This window comes from Diorhabda sublineata, chromosome 7 (assembly GCF_026230105.1).
Source record: "Diorhabda sublineata isolate icDioSubl1.1 chromosome 7, icDioSubl1.1, whole genome shotgun sequence".
In the NCBI taxonomy this organism is placed as follows: Eukaryota; Metazoa; Arthropoda; class Insecta; order Coleoptera; family Chrysomelidae; genus Diorhabda; species Diorhabda sublineata.
The window spans coordinates 14,001,989-14,028,372 of NC_079480.1; the positions used below are offsets into that span (position 1 = coordinate 14,001,989).

The window sequence follows — 26,384 nt, forward strand, 5'->3', positions numbered from 1 at the left end:
GCGAAGGCGGAGATTGCGCAGAAAATATCATTTAAACGCTTCCAAGGACGGTCCAGATTAGCAGGTTGGAACAAACCTAATAATAAAATGCCATTGGTTGACTCGCCATACCAAAAAACCAAAAAATTACCTCTGAAACAACAGGGAAATAAAAAAATAAGAAACTGCCTTAGCAACAATTGCTAAATTGGAATTTCTGGAACCGTTGTGAATATTCATACTGTATACACTGTTTACACCACAACTACACCAACACACACTACGAAACGCGCGTCAGTTAGTGTGATTGTGAGTGTTGGTGTAGTGGTGATGTAAACAGTGTATTCAGTAACAATTTCTATGATTCCAGTTAAAGTGAAAAGCTTCCAAAACATTACAATGTTGCCAATGGCTTCGGTAAAATTTTCTATCTACAGTTTTTTCTAGTTTATGCTAGAAACTGGATCAGCTTTTTTGCAACACCTCATATGTAAATATAACCTCAGAAACAATTATCACAAAAAGAAAAATTTAATCAAAACTCAACCAATTCTGGTCGATATTTAATTTGCTTTATGCCGTAACAAAATAAACGAAACGAACTTTATGTCGATTATTTTCTCTATAAAAACGAGGTCAAGTGCAGCAGAATTATGCAATTTCCAACCAATCTAGTTTCAGTTTCCTGATTTCGTAAAGTTCATTGTCATATTTTCACTTTTCGAAATCGAAAGCTTCACCGTAACCGGGCGACACGAAAATAAATATACGAGGTTCGAACAAAAAATATAGATGTATCTCATTTTTTTAAATTTGTGGGGCCGTTGATGCGCGTTTCTATAAATAAGTTATCGTCTTCAGAGATTCGGAAACTTCAGTTTACAGTGTTTGTGTTGTGGAAGAGTAAACAGTGTGTACAGTATCTCACTTTGATAACGAGGCTTGCACAAGAAATAGAAATCAGGAAAGTTCGTTTTTGAAACATTAGAAACACTAATTAGTTGAATAATTAATTGATTCACAAGCCATAATGAATGTATTCGTTTTTTTTACTAATCATTTAAAAAATTGGTTAGTAATTCACACTTCAAGATAATTCAACATCTAAGTGATGATTGTATTCAATATATAAGTATATAATTGGTTATTTAAATAAAATGTTTACTTTTCATGGAAAAAAATTATAATTGATGATTATACCCTCATGATGCCGTTAACTTATTCAATTTGAAGTGAAGGTCGTCACTTCTCCTAGTTTCTTAAAATAATATAAATACGATATAACAGATGTTTTACATAGTTGCCACGTTGTAATTTTTTTTCTATAAATTGTAAATTTATTTCGAATATATTGAGTTTAATCAAAAGGAAATGAAATTTTGGATATTTTTGGTCATAAAAAATCGAAAAATTTATATTTTTTATACATTTTGTTTGTTTTTTCATCGTATTCAAGATAAATATGGCCAAATAAGGATTCAAAAACCATAAATTTCTCGAAAACTGTATTTGACATTATTTTTTAAAAATGTCGCATTTTTTCTGAAAACGTCGTTGCCACGTTGTAATTTTTTTTCTATAAATTGTAAATTTATTTCGATTATATTGAGTTTAATCAAAAGGAAATGAAATTTTGGATATTTTTGGTCATAAAAAATCGAAAAATTTATATTTTTTATACATTTTGTTTGTTTTTTCATCGTATTCAAGATAAATATGGCCAAATAAGGATTCAAAAACCATAAATTTCTCGAAAACTGTATTTGACATTATTTTTTAAAAATGTCGCATTTTTTCTGAAAACGTCGTTGCCACGTTGTAATTTTTTTTCTATAAATTGTAAATTTATTTCGATTATATTGAGTTTAATCAAAAGGAAATGAAATTTTGGATATTTTTGGTCATAAAAAATCGAAAAATTTATATTTTTTATACATTTTGTTTGTTTTTTCATCGTATTCAAGATAAATATGGCCAAATAAGGATTCAAAAACCATAAATTTCTCGAAAACTGTATTTGACATTATTTTTTAAAAATGTCGCATTTTTTCTGAAAACGTCGTTGCCACGTTGTAATTTTTTTTCTATAAATTGTAAATTTATTTCGATTATATTGAGTTTAATCAAAAGGAAATGAAATTTTGGATATTTTTGGTCATAAAAAATCGAAAAATTTATATTTTTTATACATTTTGTTTGTTTTTTCATCGTATTCAAGATAAATATGGCCAAATAAGGATTCAAAAACCATAAATTTCTCGAAAACTGTATTTGACATTATTTTTCAAAAATGTCGCATTTTTTCTGAAAACGTCGTTGCCACGTTGTAATTTTTTTTCTATAAATTGTAAATTTATTTCGAATATATTGAGTTTAATCAAAAGGAAATGAAATTTTGGATATTTTTGGTCATAAAAAATCGAAAAATTTATATTTTTTATACATTTTGTTTGTTTTTTCATCGTATTCAAGATAAATATGGCCAAATAAGGATTCAAAAACCATAAATTTCTCGAAAACTGTATTTGACATTATTTTTTAAAAATGTCGCATTTTTTCTGAAAACGTCGTTGCCACGTTGTAATTTTTTTTCTATAAATTGTAAATTTATTTCGATTATATTGAGTTTAATCAAAAGGAAATGAAATTTTGGATATTTTTGGTCATAAAAAATCGAAAAATTTATATTTTTTATACATTTTGTTTGTTTTTTCATCGTATTCAAGATAAATATGGCCAAATAAGGATTCAAAAACCATAAATTTCTCGAAAACTGTATTTGACATTATTTTTTAAAAATGTCGCATTTTTTCTGAAAACGTCGTTGCCACGTTGTAATTTTTTTTCTATAAATTGTAAATTTATTTCGAATATATTGAGTTTAATCAAAAGGAAATGAAATTTTGGATATTTTTGGTCATAAAAAATCGAAAAATTTATATTTTTTATACATTTTGTTTGTTTTTTCATCGTATTCAAGATAAATATGGCCAAATAAGGATTCAAAAACCATAAATTTCTCGAAAACTGTATTTGACATTATTTTTCAAAAATGTCGCATTTTTTCTGAAAACGTCGTTGCCACGTTGTAATTTTTTTTCTATAAATTGTAAATTTATTTCGAATATATTGAGTTTAATCAAAAGGAAATGAAATTTTGGATATTTTTGGTCATAAAAAATCGAAAAATTTATATTTTTTATACATTTTGTTTGTTTTTTCATCGTATTCAAGATAAATATGGCCAAATAAGGATTCAAAAACCATAAATTTCTCGAAAACTGTATTTGACATTATTTTTTAAAAATGTCGCATTTTTTCTGAAAACGTCGTTGCCACGTTGTAATTTTTTTTCTATAAATTGTAAATTTATTTCGATTATATTGAGTTTAATCAAAAGGAAATGAAATTTTGGATATTTTTGGTCATAAAAAATCGAAAAATTTATATTTTTTATACATTTTGTTTGTTTTTTCATCGTATTCAAGATAAATATGGCCAAATAAGGATTCAAAAACCATAAATTTCTCGAAAACTGTATTTGACATTATTTTTTAAAAATGTCGCATTTTTTCTGAAAACGTCGTTGCCACGTTGTAATTTTTTTTCTATAAATTGTAAATTTATTTCGAATATATTGAGTTTAATCAAAAGGAAATGAAATTTTGGATATTTTTGGTCATAAAAAATCGAAAAATTTATATTTTTTATACATTTTGTTTGTTTTTTCATCGTATTCAAGATAAATATGGCCAAATAAGGATTCAAAAACCATAAATTTCTCGAAAACTGTATTTGACATTATTTTTCAAAAATGTCGCATTTTTTCTGAAAACGTCGTTGCCACGTTGTAATTTTTTTTCTATAAATTGTAAATTTATTTCGAATATATTGAGTTTAATCAAAAGGAAATGAAATTTTGGATATTTTTGGTCATAAAAAATCGAAAAATTTATATTTTTTATACATTTTGTTTGTTTTTTCATCGTATTCAAGATAAATATGGCCAAATATGGATTCAAAAACCATAAATTTCTCGAAAACTGTATTCGGCATTATTTTTCAAAAATGTCGCATTTTTTCTGAAAACTTCCTTGCCACGTTGTAATTTTTTTTCTATAAATTGTAAATTTATTTCGAATATATTGAGTTTAATCAAAAGGAAATGAAATTTTGGATATTTTTGGTCATAAAAAATCGAAAAATTTATATTTTTTATACATTTTGTTTGTTTTTTCATCGTATTCAAGATAAATATGGCCAAATAAGGATTCAAAAACCATAAATTTCTCGAAAACTGTATTCGGCATTATTTTTCCAAAAATGTCGCATTTTTTCCGAAAACATCGTTGTCACGTTGTAGTGTTTTCCTATTAATTGTAAATTTATTTCGATTATATTGGGTTTAATCAAAAGAAATGAAATTTTGGATATTTTTGGTCATAAAAAATCGAATAATTCATATTTCCAATCCTCTTTTTTTTATTTTATTTGTTTTTTCGGGGTATTTAATATACATGACCTTATAAGGGTTCAAAAACCATAAATTTCTCCAAAACTTTTTTTTCCCAAAATTTTTTTGGGAAAATATATATTTTTGGAAAATACTTCCAAAAACGAACCATGTGAAAACAAACAATTCCATATGATAATTTAAACAATTTTTACAAATTATTCAAATATTTTGATCGTTCTCATATGTTCATTTTGAAAAAAATAAAGACATTTTTCAAAAAAAATATTTCGAAGACAAATAGGAGAATTTTTGGTTTTTGGATGCTTTACTCGCCAAAAAAGTGTTCAAATTTTGGTTTAAAACTTAAATGTACCACAAAAATTAACAAAATGAAAAAAAAAAAATTATGGCCAAAAATAGTATGAAGCCCATTTCGAAATATTTACTAAAATGTTTTAAGGACGTATGTATATAAATAAATCCTACAGGACAGTAATTATAATACGCAAATAAATAAAAATAAAGACAGAAATACCTGATTTTAATAATAATAAATCTGACAACACCGATTCTACAGGACTACCAACTTATAGAATGTAATTTGTATTGAAATAAAAGCAACAATTCAATTTCGAATATTTGAATGCAATTTTTGATTTGATAAACGTTTTTTATTATTTTGTAGTAATTTTATAAACAGTACTTACGTTCTAAAATCTTCTAATGCCCCAATGTATTTTTTGAACGCGTTGTTTTGGTAAAATCTCCAAACCGGAAATTTCAATTCGACCTCTGCCACGTTCCAGAAAAACGTATTAATAGAGTTGATTATTTTTTGTGATTCTGAATCGTGCGGCAAGTTTGGTTCTAAACAACCCAGTCTTCTATTTAACGATACCCTAGCTACCGCTAAAAAAACGTTAATGCACAATATTTTGTCTAGTAGATCAATCATTATACGTAAGTCTGGTTGTTGAAAAATCTTTAAACATTTTCGTGCTTCAGACATTTGTATCTGTGCCATGATGACACGTGTTCGTCGAGTAGATAAGTTTTTAGAATGAATAACTGATACAAGTTCACCCTTCAAGAATTTTTTTTTGTTATGTCTTATCTGTTTATTTGATTATTTTATTTATTTATCTCTGTTTACCGAATTTCAATAATAATTTCCGAACTAGCCGCTATCAAATCGTTTAACAGAGTGGAGGAAGACCAGAAATTCATTAAAACGGGCTCTGTTGTCGACGCGTCGCGTTCTAGACGACCTGTAGCGATCGCGTTAGTTTAGGAGTTTCAATTTGACGTCCGCGTCTCCTCCAAGCACTTCACGATGATGATTTCGTCAGAAAAACTATTTTTTGTAAAATTTTTAACGCAATTGCGACGATATCAAATTATTTCACAGAATAACAAAATTCATTATTAAAATTAACGAAAATTTATGCTACTAAACATAAGTTCGATTTGGCAACTGTGTAGACGCCGCCCTCGTCATAAACTTTTTTACCGCATTGTTGCCAGATGTTTGTTACACTGGAATAGACATTTCGTAAGTTTTGCTATGAAGAGAGGGTTGTTAAAAGTTTAATCAAAATTGTAACCTCCACATTTTTTTGTTTCTCTCCTTATAAGTTGTTTTAAGACATTTTTTCATAAGTATGTTTATGTATAAAACAGAAAAAATTAATGAATAATATAGGTTTGAGGAAAATATTCACAAACGAAACAATTATTAATCTTTTGTATTTTTTTATAAAAATTATTATCGTAAATGTTGGAAAAAATTGAAAAAAAAAACTTACATTCTAGTGCCCATTTATATATTTCGGAAAGAAAATGTTCGGGCAATTCTCTATTGGTATCCAACATATCTTCCATTCTGAAAGAAAATAAGCAATTTTTTAGTCCAATGAAATTCCTCTCTTCGCTCCACATTATCCTTAATCACCAGATTTAACCCCATTCAACTTCTCGACCAAAACAATGAAGTTCTTCAAAATAAATGTTTTAATACTATTTTTGACGCCAAGAAGCCCACAGAGTAGTAAAAGCATTAATGGATACAACGTTGCCAAGAATCACTTTAAAAAAGTTTAATTCAAATTTTATGCTATCTTTTTATTTGGTTTTCAGTACCTCGTAAATCCAATAAAACCAGAATTTATTCATAGCATTACAAATTAATAATTAAAAAAAAAATTATCACGAATATCAAATAATTAAATCTATGTGAAAAATAATCTCGCAGCAAAGCGGACAGCTAAAACGTTGTAATACATTTCAAGTTTCAAGAGTAGGTATTTTCACTCGCGATTACCAGAGGAATATTGGTTACTGAAAAAACATACCACCTGGCAACACCGATGACATTATGATCACGCCGATTTATCATAAAATAAAAGAAGTTCAATACAAATAAAAATTGTTCTCTACATTAATTAATGGAATTAATAATTTAAAATATTCTTAATACAGTTAGAATTTTTAAAGGTATGTTTATTTGGAATTTTCGTTGCCGGATATTCTGTATGAAAACCACGACTGTGATTGTTTTTACAATTTTGTTATAAAACTTGCTTTTTTGAGTTTTTAATTAGTATGTCATTCTACATTATTTATATACACAAATTCATATTTACACAATAACCTTATTGTTTCAATACGTAGTAGTTTATTTCATTTACAAGTCACTATCAGACTATTGCAGAATAATAATCAATATCAGTTACTGAAACAAATTACCATCTGGCAACACTGATGACGTTATAATCTCTTGTTTACTTGAAATCAAATCAGACCGATTTATCACAAAAAAAAGAAGAAGTTGACACATGACAAATAAGAATTATTATCTTTATAAATTGTTTTCTATACTGATTTATAGAAATTATTCGTTCCCTTTACAACATTCAAAATACCGTTCGTACAATTAAAATATTTATTTGAAGACAAACGTTTTCGTACAGACGCTATATTAGAAAACTTTTAGAATGTATGAAATAAATATTACTGCTATTCTTTAAAATTTCACTACTTAATATCGCGACGTTGCCGGATTCTTTGTAAAAAAATCCTAATTGTTTATTATCTAAGAAAGATATCAACAATTTTGAGTAAAATATTATGTTTACATATTAAAAAAAGTATATCTAGAGCAGTTCTCCATTATTTAGAAATATAGATTCATCCTTACGTAAAACAAGTCATTGAAAATGTTTTTTCATTCTCACATTTTTGTGTACGGTATCGTTATTTCTTGTTTCGAAATTTATTTTTATTATTCATTATTCTGTTGTTTACAAGTAATTTGAACTTAACCCACTCAGAAATTATACCACCACTTTATATAATAAGCAATGTACGTGAATATATAAAAGTCTTAATGTTTCATATCAAGTTACATAATGATCGTTTTAAACAGGATTGGCTTGGAAAAATCTATTATTTTGTAATAAAAGTCTCGATCAGTTTTGAAAGCACTTTCAAGGTAATTTTTTCGTTTAACAATTACATTTAAATGAATATTCGCGTAATGTTATTAAGCTTCTCTAAAGTGATTTGTCCTATTAGATTTATTAAATTAATCATAGATATTATATAAAAAAAATCAAATATTCAATTAACAAAGATTTTTATTACAAGAAAAATCCAAGACCTGACAACAGTATAAATATCGTCCATTTTAGTGAATCTCAATATCTCGTACAGACGCAGTGTTGCCAGTTTACACATAATTATCAGGTTTCGACATAATTTTTATCTATCATTTTTGATAAAAAATCATTTCACAATTTTGAGAAAAAAGTTTTAACATTACTTTAAAGAAAATCTGATAGTTTTGGCAACCCTGTGGCACAATTTCATAATATGCACTTTGCGAATCAGATGGTACGGATTCGAATTATTTAATTATATAATATACAAACAATAAGAAAATATTTTGAATACAGGATTATTAAATTTAATATAATTTCAATATAAAAAAAATATTCGGTATAATGATATAATAAACATAAATTAAATTATATTATCGACAATCTCGATGTGATGGTTTCGAATGAAAATTAAAAGGTTCATTATTATATTTACGTATGTAGGTTACATTATATAATAATACATGTTGTAACATAACCTACATCACAGATCAAGTTATTCGCATATTTTCAATATTTACTAAAATGAAAGTAAACTTACTAGGTCGGTCGCAGTTTCCATTAATGGTAATTTCAAGTTAACCGATTGGAAATGTTTCATACAAGATGCTTGTTGTTGTCTTTCAAGTTTAATTTGTTACAAAATTGTTGCGGCAATGTTTATTTATTTTACAAAAAACTAATTTATCGGTTTTTAAGAATGAAAAACATTCACGTACAGTTTTAAATTATAAATTACTTTTATAAACAACCATCTAATATAAATACGTAGGTGATGAAATGTAAAGATTTTACTAATGACTCATAGATGGCGCTAAAGTACTAATTTATGTTGCTTTTCCAATTTTATATTTATAATTTTTAAAAATGATTACGATATTAATCTCTGTTTAACCAATTATTGTGTTTTATTAATCGATAATGAATTCTAATATCTTATTAAATGTAAAATTGAAATTCTCTTGCATACATTGTATCCATCAAAATACACGGACGGAAGTAGCCATTTTAAATATCCAATGACTCATCTTATTTTGGTTTTTAGAGAGGACGAGGTTGTTTTTTGAAATTTTAATCAATTATACAGCCGATTTAAATAGATTTTTTTGTGTTTTGAATTTTTATAGGTGTCCATTAGGATCAATAAGAATAATGACAAGTGTTAATTAAAATAATAGTAATTATATTACAAACAAAATAATTAATCCTATAGCTTTAACGCTCTTCAAATTAAATCTTCAGGGATAACTTTACGTAGAAAATTTGTTTTTTCTTTTATTTACTTTTAATTTTAAATATATAAAATGCAATAGAAACAATTCATATTTTGATGATTTACGAGGTTAAGACATAGGCGTAACATAATAAAAATAGTAAGTGAAATGTTTTAATTTTCCTAAGGATAATTTTTATAAATATATCAAAAGTTCTCGTTCCATATTTGTATTGTATTTAATTTTTACAGTTCACCTCACATATATTGAAAACACAAGATTAAAGCCATCATTCAGGACAGAAATGCCTATTATAACTCCTTTTTATAAATTTATGTACGAATTCGAAAAGAAATTGATGGATTTGCAATTAATGATTCTTCAAAAAGTATAAAAAATTCTAAAACGTGAAAATTATTCGGCCACAAAAAAATTCCATGGCAACCATGAAATTCTTTTATTAAAAATCATTCTTGGCTTTTTTTAAACATTAGATTTAGTTTTATTTGTAAAAATAAGCTAAGTTCATATTGTATTTTGAAAGCATCAAATTTATTATAATTAAAAACAATAAATCTTTCTGAAGTTCATTTTTATATTATTCACCTTAAAATAATTTGTATATAGCACGCCTATGATAAAGCGGAAATTGCCGTCCGCCATGCGTCCATGATGCCACATCAAAATAATAAAGAAAAACAAAAACTCAACTTCCTTCCTCTTCTTTTTCTATAGTATGTCTCAACATAGACAAACATAAAACACAGAACAACTGTTTACCACACAACTGTATCCATAGTAAAGGACTATTAGTCAACCGTTATTTTGAAATATTTGCAAATTGACAATAGGTATTGCATTGGAAAGTAATAACGTTGTTTTTTATTTAAATTAATTGGATATTTAGATTAAATCTAAACAAATTACAAAAGAACGTATTTTTTAAACTCATAATAAACCGCAATATACTTCAATAAAGTCGAAAATCGCATCACATTTTATTTGGATTGTGAGGTTAGATAAAGTGTATATTATAAAACAGAAAATATTATGTGGGGCATTTAAAACAAATAATTCATAAGATAGATGTTTGTAAATACTATAAATAATAGTGTGGCTTTGTCTATTTTAATTAGTCACCCGCCAAATAACCAAAGAAGTGGCTTTTATATACAGGGTGTTTAAAAAAAGATTTTTTACGATTTTGCTGAAACTACTGTCAACATTGTAAATGAATTTTCTATGAATATGTTTTCGAAGATGATACATACCATGAATTTGTTTTTATATATGGCTCCCATAGAGGGCGCTAGTTATACGGTTCCTACAAAATAATATTGAACATAACTTTTATGAGGTTAGATTTAATGATCAAATTTTCATATGAACTTAAACTTTATTTAATTTTACACTAAGAAGGTACTCTAGGTAAAACTTTATACTGTATACCCCGACGCTGGTATAAATTAATGATAAAGTTTCGAAAACAATACACTGTATCAAGTTTTACCAAGAGTACATTTTAAGTGTAAAATTAAATAAAGTTTAAGCTCATTTGAAATTTTCTAACCTTAAAAGAGTTATGTTAAAGACTATTCTTAAATTATTATTATTATTATACATATATTATTATAAATTATTAAATACTATTATATACTATTCTGTATGAATCGTATAACTAACTAAAGGTTAGCTTTTATGTTACACCCGTTATATTAAATATAAGAGCAAAATATTTTCTTTTCAATTTGTTGCATAAAAAAATATTTTTAATTACGGCAATCCCATGATTAATTGAACCAAAGTAAACGCGAGGAAAATGCATCGCTTTGGAATTTTCGGCGCACCTCATGTCGTTACAGTCGAAAGTCGTATCCCACAACCTTACAGATTATGAAGTTAGATGCAGAGCAAATAAATTGAGAAAGTGAATTAGTAAACGTGTATTTAAAACGAAAAATGAGGTAATTAGACTTGTTAAAGGAAAATTATAGATTACATAAAGAACTTTTGAGTATGTAATAAAAGAAAAATGATTCATGATGGCTTATGCCTAATAGTTACAAAATAAACATAAACAGAGGAATCAATTTTTTTACGTGAATAAAATGATGCAAGTTAGTATAACGTTAAATTATCTAAATTATGTAATTACCTGTTTATAAAATCTGTGGATATTACATCGAGAGGTTCGATATATTTTTTCGCTGTAACTGGAGGCAATAAAAATTGTTGCACTTGTTTACGAAAAGCTTCCCATTTAGGCCCGTGTCTGGAATTACAACCCAATTATTTTTAAACTTTTTACATTAGTAAAATAGTCACTCACACTCCGATAACTCCTTCGTTTCCATTAAAAAAATCTTTTTGTAATTTCTGTTTATAATAATGTAATGAAGGCATCGAAGGTCTGTGTGGCATAGCTTCTTCTTTTTTAAATACGTTTTTGATCTCGTCGGCGTCAAATATAAATAGAAGATCTGGATGGCCGATTAAACCGCTTACTTTCGCTATTTTTCCGTATTGTTTGTTTAAAGACCACATGACTTTGTCTAATTCATGAATTTTATAGTGTCCTTTAAATAAAATAAAAACCACAATTTACATATATCAAATAAGTAAATCATAAAACTTGGCAACGTTGTAGCTTGTCATACGAATAACAAACAATTTCTTATAGTATTGAAGGGATTAAAATGAATCATATAAACAAATTATATAACGCCTTATTTTAGAAGGAAATTTGTATCATAATTGTTATTTTGCTAAGATTTTAAATAGTTTCAATGCGTTATGTTATTTTAGTTTCATCGATAAATAAATAAAAATTAATATGTCTATTCTTCTTCTTTTTGTACATCTTATAAAAATTAGACTTAAATCACAATACATTTCAAGCTACAAAACCGGAAAACGCATACAATCAAAAGTTTGGGGACCTCTGACATTGTTAACCAACAATAATCGATAAATAATTATTCTATGAATATTATATGTTGCCAAGCTTAACTTCTAGTATTATCGGATTATTTTTCGATGATATTATTTACCTATGATTGGAGCAAACCTCCAAGAATTACCAATAAAAGGAAGCTCTCTAGGACCAGGTATTTCTTTATATTCCTTCGGTATTGTATCTTCAATTTTATATTCATATTCGTCTTTATCTTGCACTTCACCGTTTACAACTCCCAGAGCTGTTGAATACGGTCTATCTGCAGAATAATTTCGCTTACATTGAAACCCTTTCGAGATCAATCTTCTAGATATTTCTCGAGACATTGTTGTGATATTTCTTGACTGAAATTAATTGAAACATAGCACCTTTGTAATATATATTTCAACATTAAATATGCGAATTGATACTAATGAAGCATTTCTAGAAATATATATTAATATTAAAATAGCGTCATACCACAGGATTAAAGAACTGAGGCAGCGTTGACAGATTTACAAATTTTCAGTAGATCTGTTAATATTGTCTTTTGAAAAACTTTTTATTTGTCAATATATATTTAATTTTTACAGAGAATTCCAGTATTCGGATTCGTGGTGTTCAGTTAAAGTATTAAATAAAGTATTGATTGTAAAGTAACTATTTATGTTAGTAATTGGTTATTCCTATTCTTTTTATCAGGTTATACCGTGAAGATCGAAAGTAACAATTTTTGCATTAAAAATTAAGAAAACAAATTTTAACTTGGAAAAAACCTCCAAGTTGGCATTACTACAAGACTGTACATATCGATAAATAATTTTGCTTATGTCAAAAGGAATTTAAAGGCAGTTTCATTTATTTTTGATTTCAATTGGCAAATGATTGTGCATTTTTTGCATTCTTAAACATTGAGCTGTTAACTAATTCTGAATGTGGAGTAGGTAGGTAAAGATCGTGCTCCGATGTTCCTATGTGGATAGCCGTGCAGAATTTTTAATCTTTTAAAGAAATTCCTGCTGTGTAATCCGAGTAAATATCTAACAGCTCTCTTTTGTAGTTTGAAGTGCAGTTGGTTAGATCTTGCATTTGGCTACCTCTCGGAAGCGGCTGGAGCAACAAAATCAACGATCAATTATCAAATTAGCAACAAATTTTGAACCAGGTCCGAAAGAACGTTGTTGGACATATTAGATCCTTTGGGTCGCAGTGTATACGAGATCCCAAATCTATATATACAACAGGCACTGTTTATAGCGTTTGATAGTCTATGAATATTATATCATCCGCATCCCAAAACGATTTACCCGTAACACAAAGTCCAATTGAAGTTAATAAACCCAAACTTTTTCTTCACCAGTATTTTTTGTGTCAAAAACTTAATTCCTTCGTAGTTCATAGTTACATTGTGGACGGCCAAGGTGCCGTTGAACACATAGGCCTTCAAATAAGCCCCATTTCACGTTACCAAAGTACGATGTCCTTTGATAAGCCGATCAGGCGCTTTGGCTGGAAACTTTTGGTATCATTAGACAAGTAGCGAGGCTTGCCCAAGTGTTTAAACCGCTAACGTGCGAGTTCGGGGGACTCACAGATGACGTGGTCTGCGGTTTGATCCTCCTCCATGCACCAACGGCACTCAGAATCCTTCTTGATTCCCGTGGTGTGGAAATAACGTCACGGATGGCAGTGTCTGATTGTTGGAGCAGTTGTTTATTGTGAGACTCATGCCAGTGGCGAGTGAGTCCGCCTTCACTCATTCCAAGACAGCTATGAAATTTAAACACGTGTCTTTTCGAGGTTAGCACTGAATGAAAATCATATTGATCTAATACTACTACTAGTAACGCCATCCACGTGTGATCCTACGAACTTTTTAGCCTTCTTACTATTAGCGATATTAACATCAACTAATACAGTTTATAACATGGATAAACAAAAATAACTCAGTGTTAATTTTAGTTAGTACAGTCAAATAATAAGTAAGATTAATAGTACGCAATAATTTGACCTTGAAAGTAAGTGCATGCGAGGTTGTTTTGGTTCGTGTTAAGTAGCCTTAGCTAACAAAATTTACGTTTATATTATCCAATGAAATATAACGTTATATCGAGTGTTCAATACCAAAAACTTTGTTATAATGTTCATTTTGATACAGTATATGTATACACGTTCACTTCAAACTTTCCTTTTCGTTTAACTGCCCAAAAACGACCGCATAAATTAAACCGTTACACAATTTCGTTTATGATATAATTTAATTTATACAAGAGTCTTCAGCAACTTAACGAATGCTTTTTTTTATACAGCGAGAGTGGAATAAAATTCATTTTAAACTGTTCAATCTGGAGGCAAATCTGAATAGTAATAGCTTTGACCAAGGATTAAACCTGTATTAGTAACACCGATAATGAAGTAGCTGCCGAAGGAACGAACATATCGGAAAATTTTGAAACAAAAAGAGATTTCAAGCAAAAAGACTCACTACCTTTTACTAGAAATGATCCTGAGAAGTAGTGACGGATGCCACTACCTAGGGGATGATTTACAACAACAAACCACAAAAGAAGAACGAAAAATGATCTAGAGAAAATGTTTGTACCATTTGGAAAGCAAGCAAAAGATTAAACAAAAGACCAACATGGAGATGGTAAAGGATCTGAATAGCTGCAACCTATTGAATGCGACGACAGAGCAAAACAAGGATGATAAAGTCCAGGAGTTCGAATACTTGGGAGTGACTGTGACCAACGAAGGAGATGAAACCAAGGAAATCCACGAAAGACTGGCGAGAGGAAACAAAACGTTGGAAGCTCTAGGAGACTTCAAGAGCCGCCGAATTAAGCATTTACAAGACAATTAGTCAAACAACGATTGCTGGATTTCATGAAGAAACAAAAATAAAACAAAATAAACATATGGAAGAGAAAGGCACTAAGGACGGAGAGGAACTAACGCAGAAATGGTCAAACTGAGATTGCATATGTGGACAAAGCAAAAAGATGATTCAGCATTTGTTCTTCTCAGAATAACGCTTATAAAAACAAAAAATTTTCAAGGGCTCAATAGTGTTTTTACTAAAAAGAAATACGAAAATCATTTATTATGTGTCGTGGTTTGGTTTAAGTATGACCATGTGACCACGCGGTCTCTATTAAGCAACTGTAGAAAGGACGAAGATAATTTGGTGAAAAGATCCTTATTAAGAGAAGGAGCGAAACGGAAAAAAACGTATAGAAGCATATAGAGAAGATCTAGGAAGTAACAAACTACATATTTTTCAAAAAACATCAAATACATATGATACACAACGTTTCATAGTAATCCATGAATCAACGGTGGATGTAGGGGATCCAACAACAGTGTCGTTAGTCTGTAAATGTGTACGTGTGTCTAGAAAAGACATACCCTTAACCTGATAGGACGTGGAAGTTATTATTCAGCCACCCAGATCTCCAGACCAGATATATCGTTTACACCGATAGACCTTCGACACGAGATGAGTTCATTCAAGTAATTCGACAGGCAATACGAAATATTTCAATGGCAGAAATTGAAACTACTGTTCTAGTTACTCGTCACCTACACATTTCTCAAAACAGAAAAAGATGAAAAAAAGCCATTGAACACATAGGTCTTCACGTTACCAAAGTCCGATGTCCTTTGAGAAACTAATCAGGCGCTTTAGCTTGAACATTCTGATGTCGTTAGGCAGGTTGTGGGGTTTAAGCCCGCGCAGACTCACAAATAACGTGGTCTGCAATTTCGTCCTTCTCCATGCACCAGCGGCACTCCGGATCATCCGTGATGCCCTTAGATGGCAGTGTACGGTTAGACCCATCGCTTGTCTCATGACAGGCGTCTCCATCCATCTCTGTCGAGCCCGCCTTGCGAGAACGCTGTTGGGGGACGTGATGACAGCGCTTTTGGCCACACCAAGGATAGGTTCTGGGTCCCCCTGTGAAATTACTGGGTTCCTGTGGCGTTGATTGTGTAACGCGTGTCCACATTCTATTACAGTGAATACCTCGGCTTGGAAGACGGTGGCGTGGGGTGTCACCCGCAGAAACCTGCACCGGCCAAGCCATTCCTCCTGGAACCGTCTGTGTACCAGGTGATTCCATTGTTCAATACAGCAGGCTTGGAGTCACCATTCCATTGCTCGCGGTCAATTATGTGTGTCTTCAAGCCCTTATTATCAACGATCGAAGTCGTCATTTGGTCTCTGCCCATCGAAATGATTGGGCATCCACCTGTGGCCTGCACCCAGATTTTTGCATGGCCAATTCGTTCAGCCCGCAGTTCTTTGTGTATGTTCAGCCTGTAGGCTTCGAATTGGGTCACAAGGAAGGTCTAGTAAGACCTCAAGAGCCCTAGTTGGGGCCTTACGCATGGATCCCGTGATGATGAGGCTTCGCTTCGCTTTCTCTGTGCAGGGCCACCAAACGATGGCCTAGTATTGACGTTGATTAGTAAATTACTTAGAATTTATATATTTTGTACCTATTGCTGAACGAAATCTCTTTAAAACAACATCAAGTTTATAAAAATCAAGTAAGCAGAACCGGACTTACAGGCAATTTTTCATAGCAAGTTTCCCACTCTCCCCCAAATCTTATTTGAGGAAATAGACTAAAAATTGTGAAATGAAAAATGCGTAAAAATTGTATGAGAATTCGATTATCGTATATAAAATACCACTTAACGGGATAAATTTCGAAAAATTTTGCTTTTAGTGATGGACCTAACATTCTGAAAATAATTTTTCGAGTCCACTTTTATTATAATTTTTTTCCCGAAGCTGTAATATAATCCGTTCCTGATTTATAAGTTACCCACCCGGTATATAACCTAGAAATTCGAAAAATTTTAACCTTAATCGAGCAACTTGTGATAGTTGAATCTCATTGATCAAAACCCCTGACTTACATGCAGGTCTCTTCAGGTTCTCTTTTTGTTCGGATTCTAAACCACGGCGCGGCGCTGCTATCTAGAGATGGATGTGTATAGGGCACAGTTACATGTAAAACAGTAGGGTAGAAACGAAAATTTCGAGTTTATAACTATTATTATTTGTTCTTATTACTTATAGAAATAATAATGATCATTATTATTAGGTTTGACAATTGACAACATCTCTTGATTGCAACGCCGACCTGGCAGCCATTGAGCAAAGTAATTTAAGGCCCCGCTATTTTTGTTTTCATACATGTATGTAAGACCGTGATTAAAACTATATGTAATATTTGAAATTTTAGGTTAAGATTACTAAAAATATATAAATTAAATTACGTCAAATACTATTTTTAGGTTAACAAAAACGTGTTTAACTTTTTGAATAGATGTGACATTTAATCTAACTAAAGAAATATTGTCAGTTAAAAAGAAAAAAAAATGTAGAATGAGTATAAGAAATAAATAATACGCAATACTGATTATGAATAAACATAAACAGTTTATTAACAATAATTTATTTGATCTCAATTTTCTAATTAACATTACCTATGATATATTGATGTTAAGGACATATTTATTACCATGAATACGTGAAAAAATATTGTTGTTAAGGTTATATTTATTAAGGTGTGCATACTGTGGCATATTTAAAGAAGCTGACTTCACGGAAATGGATCTATTAACATTGAAAAGGGAATTTTTATAATAACAATGAAAATAATTTATTAAAATGCTGTTTACCTTGCACTTAATATGATTGAAAAATAAATTTACTAATCAACACGCTTTTATCAGTTTCATCTGTATATTTGTAACTGATTTTTTGGTCGATTTTGCCCTACTTTACCCTACTGACGACCGAAAACGATCAAAATATCTAATTATCCTAATTAGATTCCGCAGGATTTAACATGTCTATATATTATATTAATAACTTTCCAATTACACAATTTAAGCACCCAATCTTGCATTTACGTGCGAAATGCTTCAAACCCACGTTCCAAATTGTCGTTTCAAGATCTAAGCGTCCAGTACATTGCGTTTTCCTCTTGCCCCTCATACGTAAGATATTAAATAACTCATCAAGTCGTGTAACTGACTCACAGATGGCGCTGCCATTGTCAAATCGATATGACGTTTTATGAAGTACCAACTTTCATAAGACTATGAGTGAAATTTCATGACATTTCGATTGGTCAGAAAAAAGTGATAAAATTAAGCTACTTTTATTATTTTCAACACAATTTCGTGTGTGAATTTATCATTTGTTGTTGAATTTAAAGGTGGTGTTAATATAGAATTAGTAATACGGTTGATATTGGGATATCTGCGAATCGGGAGTGTCCCGGGAAATTCGGGATGGTTGGCACCCGTGATTATAGCCGCACGTCTATGTCTAATCTACTTATTTTTCTCTTTGAATAACTACGTCGAAACTATGAGTTACTCTAAAAAATGTGTGATAATCTAGTGAAAATAAACATTTTTTACCTAATGAAACTGTCATTCTAATCGATGGTAATTATCGCACTAAGAAAATATGGATCAAGTCACACAATCACAACACTATTATAACATATATTCACGTATTTCACTTTTGTCAAGGCACTAATTAAAACCAACGGGTTCAAACGAACTACTGCTCGGACTTCTGTAGCGAAAATAAAAGTTATAATAAATTATTTCCACTCATTCGTACTAGAGAGAGAAAGTTTTCAAGTCCAGTACACTAACAAAGAAGATTATGTATAATAACATTGTTGCATTTTAAAATATAACATTCTTTCGGCGCGTTTAATTGGAAACTACGAGGACTGTTCGAAGAGAAAATGCCTTTTCAAAGGTCTACAACACGTCACGATTATTGGATTATTAATTTCCGTCATGTTTCATTTGTGATACGTCAAAATGTGAAATGAATCTGACAGATAGATTAGTTTTATTATTAATACGAAGAAAACTGTTTTTATTGTATACATTGTATATAATGAAACCGGTATATTATATAATATTCAAAAACACGAACTTGAGTGTATTATAAAAATTATTTACATTGAAAAGTTAGTTATATTGTTAGTGTTTAGTTTCCGTCATGTTTCAAATGTCAAACGTTAAAATGTGACGTAAATCTGACATATAGGATAGTTTTGAAATTTATATGAAAAAAACTGTTCTCGTTGCGGGGTGAATTTACAAAAACAAGATTTTTGAGTGTTATTTAAACTATAATATACGTAGATATTAAAGTCACCCAGAAAAAGTTATATGATTAGTTTCCGTCATGTTTCATATGTCAAATGTCATAATGATCTAAATCTGACAGATAGGATAGTTTTGAAATTTATATGAAAGAAACTGTTCTCGTTGCGGGGTCAATTTGTAAAAACAAGATTTTTGAGTGTTATTTAAACTGTAATATACGTAGAAAAAGTTAGTTATATTGTTAGTTTCCGTCATGTTTCATATGTCAAATATCAAAATGTGACGTAAATTTGATAGATAGAATAGTTTTGAAATTGACATGAAGAAAACTATTTTCGTTGTTGGGAGAATATGAAAAACAAAAATTTTGAGTGTTATTTGAACATTATTTACGTAGAAATTGAAGAAACCGAGGAAAGGTTGGTGTTATTGTTAGTATAGATACTATCGGGTAGGCCACCATCCATACGTCACCTCCCTTTGCAACTATCTGTTGCTAACTTCCTTCATAACACGGACGTTTTCATCATCCCCTTTGATACACACAATTTAAAAACAGCGATCATGGTCTTTTAAAAATTATTTACTAAACATTAGAAATTCAAAATAGCTGGGTCCTCACGACACTTTCAACAAAAAACGACATAAAATAAAAAAGAAGATGAAACTTAAGGTTGAGGGGTCACACAATTGCGTATTGATCCTTTGAGGATAGATTCTGGTAATCATAATTCGCTAGTTTTGTAAATCCAACTCTGAAGCTGATAATTTTGAATGTTTTCAACAGCTTCTTGTTGTTTGCGCCTCTTTTGTTTGATAGACAGTCATTAGGCGATAAATCGGAAGCTGGCATTGATCTGAACATCGCAATAACAAACGTCAATGTTCACAAATACAGTGGTTACACAACTTATTAACGCCATCTATTGTTCGATTATGAAAACTTCAAAGGCAATCCTCGTATATACTTGAAACTAAATTGGGAGTATTCACTTACTTCCTAATATCCGTTTGATGTCATTACTGCTTTATTCGACTAGGTCACGGCAGGTATATTTATTTCTCAATAAGAAACCTCTAAAATTCGTAATCTATCTAACCTTCCTTATATTTAATAAGTGTAATTTTCACTGAAGTGTGAATTCAGAGTGTGTTTATTTCGCAATATGTTGATAATAAGACAATTTAAACGTGTAACATGAAAATACCAAGGCTATACTCCACTCCCATGATTTGTTCCGATTTTATTACTAAATCATTTTAAATATTTTCTTAGATTCACGAAAAACAGAAGAAGAATTTTCATATTTCAATGTTGTTAATCATTGCGTCCACTGTAATGGACATTTTCAATTGATGCTATCGAAACAAATATTCACAGTATAATTTTTAATTTAATTTCAAATATATTTCTTTCATGTCTATTTACATCCATAATAAAAAAGAAGAAAACATTCAGAGCCATCTGTTGTCGTCGCCGAAAAACAGCAGTGAACAACGACAACAGTGATGCCAACTTGTTTTTTTTTCTTGAAATCTAGAAAAACGTATTTGGAAAAGTTCAAGAATAGAGTACGCATTATAAAATGGAGAATTGCAAGGGAGTTTCTTTGTATACATTTTCTTCGGAACGGTTTTTTGTTCTGTATTTAATAATAATTTATATATTCTCACTTAATTTTAACAAATCTTTATAAGATTTCTCCTATTTTGTCTTTATTTATAATATCTATTAAATTGGTGATGTTGTAAATCAATACGATATAAAAAAATATCAAAATTTTCCAAAAAAACAATATTAGATACCTCTGTTGACATTATTATTTAATTTAGTGATATATAAGCATTTAAAAAGAATTTTATAGTTAACAACTTTAATTACTTCACATATTGGTTAAAAAAAATAAACATATTTTCTAGCTTTAAATATTAATATTACAAGAAAAATAAAATATTTTAAATATTTATTTCCAATCCCATATTCAGTAGGAAAAAAACTTGGCAACATAGCATAGTTTGATTTATCATTCAAGATGGCTGTATTAACCTCAACAGTATATATTAAATTTAGGGTGAATATCATAGTTATAAAGATAATTAGAAGTAACTTGTTTTAAAAAAAAACTTATTACTGATAAACAAACAAACAAAGTTATAATAGAATTATGAGTGTAGCTAATTTAGTGGGAAAATGTGTAAAAATTATTGTACGTATTATGGGATAGAATTGTTTATTCAAGATGCGGAGAAAATGTAGATAAAGGTAACATAAATCTAGTTGATATTCACACTCTTTTCGTTGATTAAGCTCTAAAGTGTTTTTGGAATAAAAAGATAATTAATAAAATTTAGTGGGAAAAAGGTATCTAAGTAAAATATTCATTTCCACGTGAAATTTAGAATACTCATATTAATTATTATGGCTATAGTGTGGTTTTTCAATCAAAATATAATATTAGGAACAAAAAATACATATATTTTAAATAAGGGTTTTTGAAATTGGAAAATATTTAAGTTGTTTAACTACCTCAAAATCTTGTCGCAAGATTAATTTATTTGCTTTTTTTAAATGTTTAGGTTATACCTAACTGACGTCATGAACAAAAATAAAAGTATGCTATATTGCCAAATTTAAGTCCATTTCGGAAATGAACAGAAATATTTAAGTCGAAATTTTCTTCAAAATGTTTTCCAAAAAAGAAAAAGAGTCAAACGTGTTTTTATTGTTTAGATGTTTATTTCAGTCATTGTCAACTGTGTTTAACTAAAAATTATGGCCGACGGTCGTTTTTAGTTGCCCACTCGGTAGATGAAACTTTCTTTCGATGAATTTCGTTTTTTTTTACGGGAAGTACATACAAAAACGAACAATTTAAAATAAAACAATTAAATATCATTTGAACAAATTTTACGAAAGATTGAAAATATTTCAGGTTAGGCAAGGATGCCATTTTTCTTCATGCTTTAATTGCAACGCTGCCTGAATTTATTTGGTCTAGAATCTTTTTCTATTAATCAAATTGATAAATCGATTAATATTAATAATAATCCGTCCCTGAGTTATGGCCGACGGTTGTTTTTAGTTGTCTACCTGGTAGATGAAACCCACTTTCAATGAATATCGTTTTTTTTTACAGGAAGTACATACAAAAGCGAACAATTCAAAATAAAACAATTGAATATCATCATTTAAACAAATTTTATGAATGATTGAAAATATTTCAGGTTAGGTTAGGATGCCATTTTTCTTTAAGCTTCATTTGCAACGTTGCGTGAATTTATTTGGTGTAGAATTTTTTTCTATTAATAAAATTCATCGACTTAATTATCGATTAATACCCAAAAAAGTGTGGAAATTTTGATTTTCAAAATTAGGTTTCATTTTTATCTCAAGTGCATAAAAATTGAACTAAAAGACAAAAATTTTAAATTTTACAAAAAATTTTGAAAACTTGTAAAAATAGTACAAATTATGATATTCAATTATTTATTTTTCTCTTAAATTGTTCATTTTTGTATATAGTATCCGAAAAAAGAGTTTTGTCGGATTTTTCCATTAGCCATACAAATGTTTTTGGTTTTCAAACCTTCATTTTTATCTTAACTACGCCAAAAAACCAATTAAATGAAAAAAATATTGAAAACATTATTTTTTTCGAATTTTTATGACAAGAAATATGATGGAATATTCCAAATATTCACCAATAATTGTCGAACCGACTATAACGAAATATTTCTTAATACGTTATCAACGTCAAATTAATTATTAAAAACTCTCTAGATTTAAACACATTTCCTCATCCTCAATTTCGATTTTTTATTATTCAATACATGAATTATTAAAACTTTCGAATAGAAAAAAATTTAATCACATAGGTACGTCTTACTCATAAGGACCAATATGTTTCGAATATAAATTACGATCACAAAAAATTGTATTCACTTAAAACGAACGCACCATTGTGTAGTGGTCAACTCCATAAAACGCTCACAAAAACTAATCAAAGATTATCACTAAATCATACTAATCGACCGACATGTTAACGAAAGGAATTTTATTATTAAATGCACGGTAGTGGGGTTATTTTTGCACAACATTGTTATGGGTAGGTGTATGCTGCACAGCCGAATCGATGGCGTTTATGAAATTTCAACGTAACACACACTACTTTCAATTCGTTGCTGTTTTTTAAATTATTTACATATATTCGTGTGCCAGACAGATACAAAGCGCATGACATTTTTTTACTACGATCGAACACCTGCGTTCAACAATCGGTTTTATCTCAGTAGTTCCAAGATGATATTTTATTAAAAATGAATACATGGTATATCACATCTTGAGGTTAATATAAATAAAGTTGAATAATTACTAATAAAATCACTTACTAGTTACGCAGTAAATAGTTTAAAACTGTGAATTGATACAAGTTGGCAACACTGATTTCACTATTATAAAATTATATTTTTTTCGCGATTATAAAGAAATTTATCTACTTATATAAAAGCCCCTGCTTTGTATAAAACATTTGATATTAAAATTTCATACCTTAATAATATCTGAGACGCGGATTTCTCAAGAATTTTCGGGTAGCATCTCTTTTAGATTATGAATCGTACCTGCAGTCTATAAATTCGTTTTTATAACGAATCTGTTATTAGAAAATTAGTTTTGGCGCGTAGGGCGATATATTGACAATACAAAGCAGCGTCGGTCCGGCTTCATTTCGTTATATTTTTAAGAATAAAGTAGTTTTTGTGTATTTTCTTATAAAAGTTTTCTTATTGACGATTTTTATTATAAAAAGTGTGAGTTTTCAAGAACGTTTAAGTATAAAAGTATTGTAGTTGAGAAAACAAGTAAAGTGAGGTTAGGGATTGAAGGTATGTAAATAAATTATATTTAAAGATATTATATTTTTGTAAAAAAAGTAATGTTAGAATTTTAAGTCATTAATTATAGATTTCTTGAAAAGGAGTGATGATTATTCTAAAATTGTTTTTCAAATTTTTGTAAAACAATGGAAAACTATAAAAACACTATTCGATTCTTTTGAAATTATTAATAGGGAGTATAGAATCGAGTATAGTCGTATAAGGTCGATTTGAAATTAGTTGTTTTAGAGATGTTTTGATTTTTTTTTCGTCAAAGTAGCATATAACTGTGTAGTTAAGTTAAAAACGCATTAAGAAATAAATGCATATAAATCTAGAAGTGAAATATTCTAAAGATTTAAATAAATAACATTAATATGACATTTGACAGTTCCAGTCATGCCAACAAAAATAGTTAATAAGTCTATTTGGATAATAGAAGATAATTTCTATAGAATTTTTGATATCATGACTATTTTTTAATTTATTATCGTTAAAAGTTGTTTGGAAATAACTACGTAATGTCTACAGCATGTTTATTAATTATAAAACTTCTCATTTTTGGCGGTATTTATGACAAAAATTGTTAGATAACTGAAAATTAATTTAAATATTATTCGACCGAATTGAGGTTACGTACTACATAATATACTAGGCCATAAATACTTTTGATGCAAATTCAATAGATAATCGTAATTTATCACTGTAAACTTATCGTTCATTGTGTCTATATTGAATTTGAGAGTAATTTTATCCAAGAACTGCAGATATTAAATCGAACTTAATCTTAAATTTATTTTATTTTGTTATCTCGTCTCATATCTGTATGTTCGATTAGCTTGTTCAGGACTACACCAAACTTTTTTTATGTGTGTTCGTGTGTTTGTTTTTTTATACCGCGACGTTGTCATGTTGTGCAAAAAGTCTGAAATGCTCTACATTCTACGAATGTATTGAAATTTATAAATTCAAATTATATTTTTGTCTTTGTTGGTAAAATAGAGTATTATTAATAATGATTTGATAAGACTTGTTAGTTTAATTAATGTAAATTCTCGCTAATGATCCAAGTGTAATAATTCCATTTGTGAAATGAAAAATTTCTATATTTTGCAAGAAAAATCTTTTATTAATTCAATTTACGAGTTTAACGTAATTTATTACGAAAGTTCCTTATTTTATGTGCTTTGTTCAATTTGCGAAATTCTTATTTATGAAGATTGGTATTGTATCTAATAAAAACAATATACCGGATGCTCAAATATTAACATGATTCGATTGTTTTGAAATGATCTACTGTCATTTTCATAAATTTGGTTGTTTAATAACAATTACATTGAGGTCAGATCTACCTTTTGTTTGAATCTAGTGATTTTATAAATATTTTTTTATTTTTTAAAGTACTAAATGTTTTCTATGTGAAATTACAATCAAATCAGAAAGTTTTACAAATTTTACAACGATCAAAACAAAAAACGCCCCTATTTCCGTATCTACCTGGTTTAAAATCATGATAAAAACTCGTTAATTTGGCGTTTTCGTGGTTGTAGAATCCATTTATCACTTTTTCTCAAGATAAAGGCTAGTTTAGATAACATAACATAAAGTAATTCGTATCTAATCGAAACTAAGGTAAACCCAACCTTATTGAAGTGAAATTAAATCGAATCGAACCCGAAATAAATTAATCCTAATCTATTCTAGACCATAGACCTAACCTAATCGAAACTGACGTAGATCTAACCTAATCGAAACTAAAGTAAACTTAATCCAAAAGAAGTTGAAGATGATAGAGATGATACCAGTTAAAAGAGATCCAGTAACGGTTACACATAGTTTTTAATAAGTTGAGAGTCGTTTATTAAAATAGACTATGGACAAAAAATAACTGAAATGCACAATTGAACTCGCCATGTTTCTATTATGATATGAATTTTAAGAGTACATTTAAGGTGTAAAAATGATTATTGCGTTGTAAAATTACCGATCCTGTTGCCAAATTAGTCACCTTTGTAGTTCGATGATCTATCGGAACCGTATTTCAAACCAGTGCATTTTACAAGTATTTGATGATATCATTAGATAATTATATGATAAAAAAAATAAAAAAA

The 26,384-nt window shown here is 29.1% G+C and overlaps 1 protein-coding gene across 1 annotated transcript in view; it reads right to left on the reverse strand.

Moving 5' to 3' along the window:
* LOC130446629 (probable cytochrome P450 49a1) overlaps nucleotides 1-23,634 on the reverse strand; it is a 29,907-nt gene extending 6,273 nt beyond the window's left edge. Inside the window, exons 1-6 of the mRNA XM_056782995.1 lie at nucleotides 23,357-23,634; nucleotides 12,356-12,605; nucleotides 11,635-11,881; nucleotides 11,461-11,577; nucleotides 6,241-6,317; nucleotides 5,143-5,344 (exon numbers count right to left, since the gene is read on the reverse strand). Coding sequence (XP_056638973.1) covers nucleotides 5,143-5,344; nucleotides 6,241-6,317; nucleotides 11,461-11,577; nucleotides 11,635-11,881; nucleotides 12,356-12,605; nucleotides 23,357-23,359 — 896 coding nt within the window. The 5' untranslated portion in view covers nucleotides 23,360-23,634. The remainder of the gene's footprint in view (nucleotides 1-5,142; nucleotides 5,345-6,240; nucleotides 6,318-11,460; nucleotides 11,578-11,634; nucleotides 11,882-12,355; nucleotides 12,606-23,356) is intronic.
* Nucleotides 23,635-26,384: the final 2,750 nt, after the last annotated feature.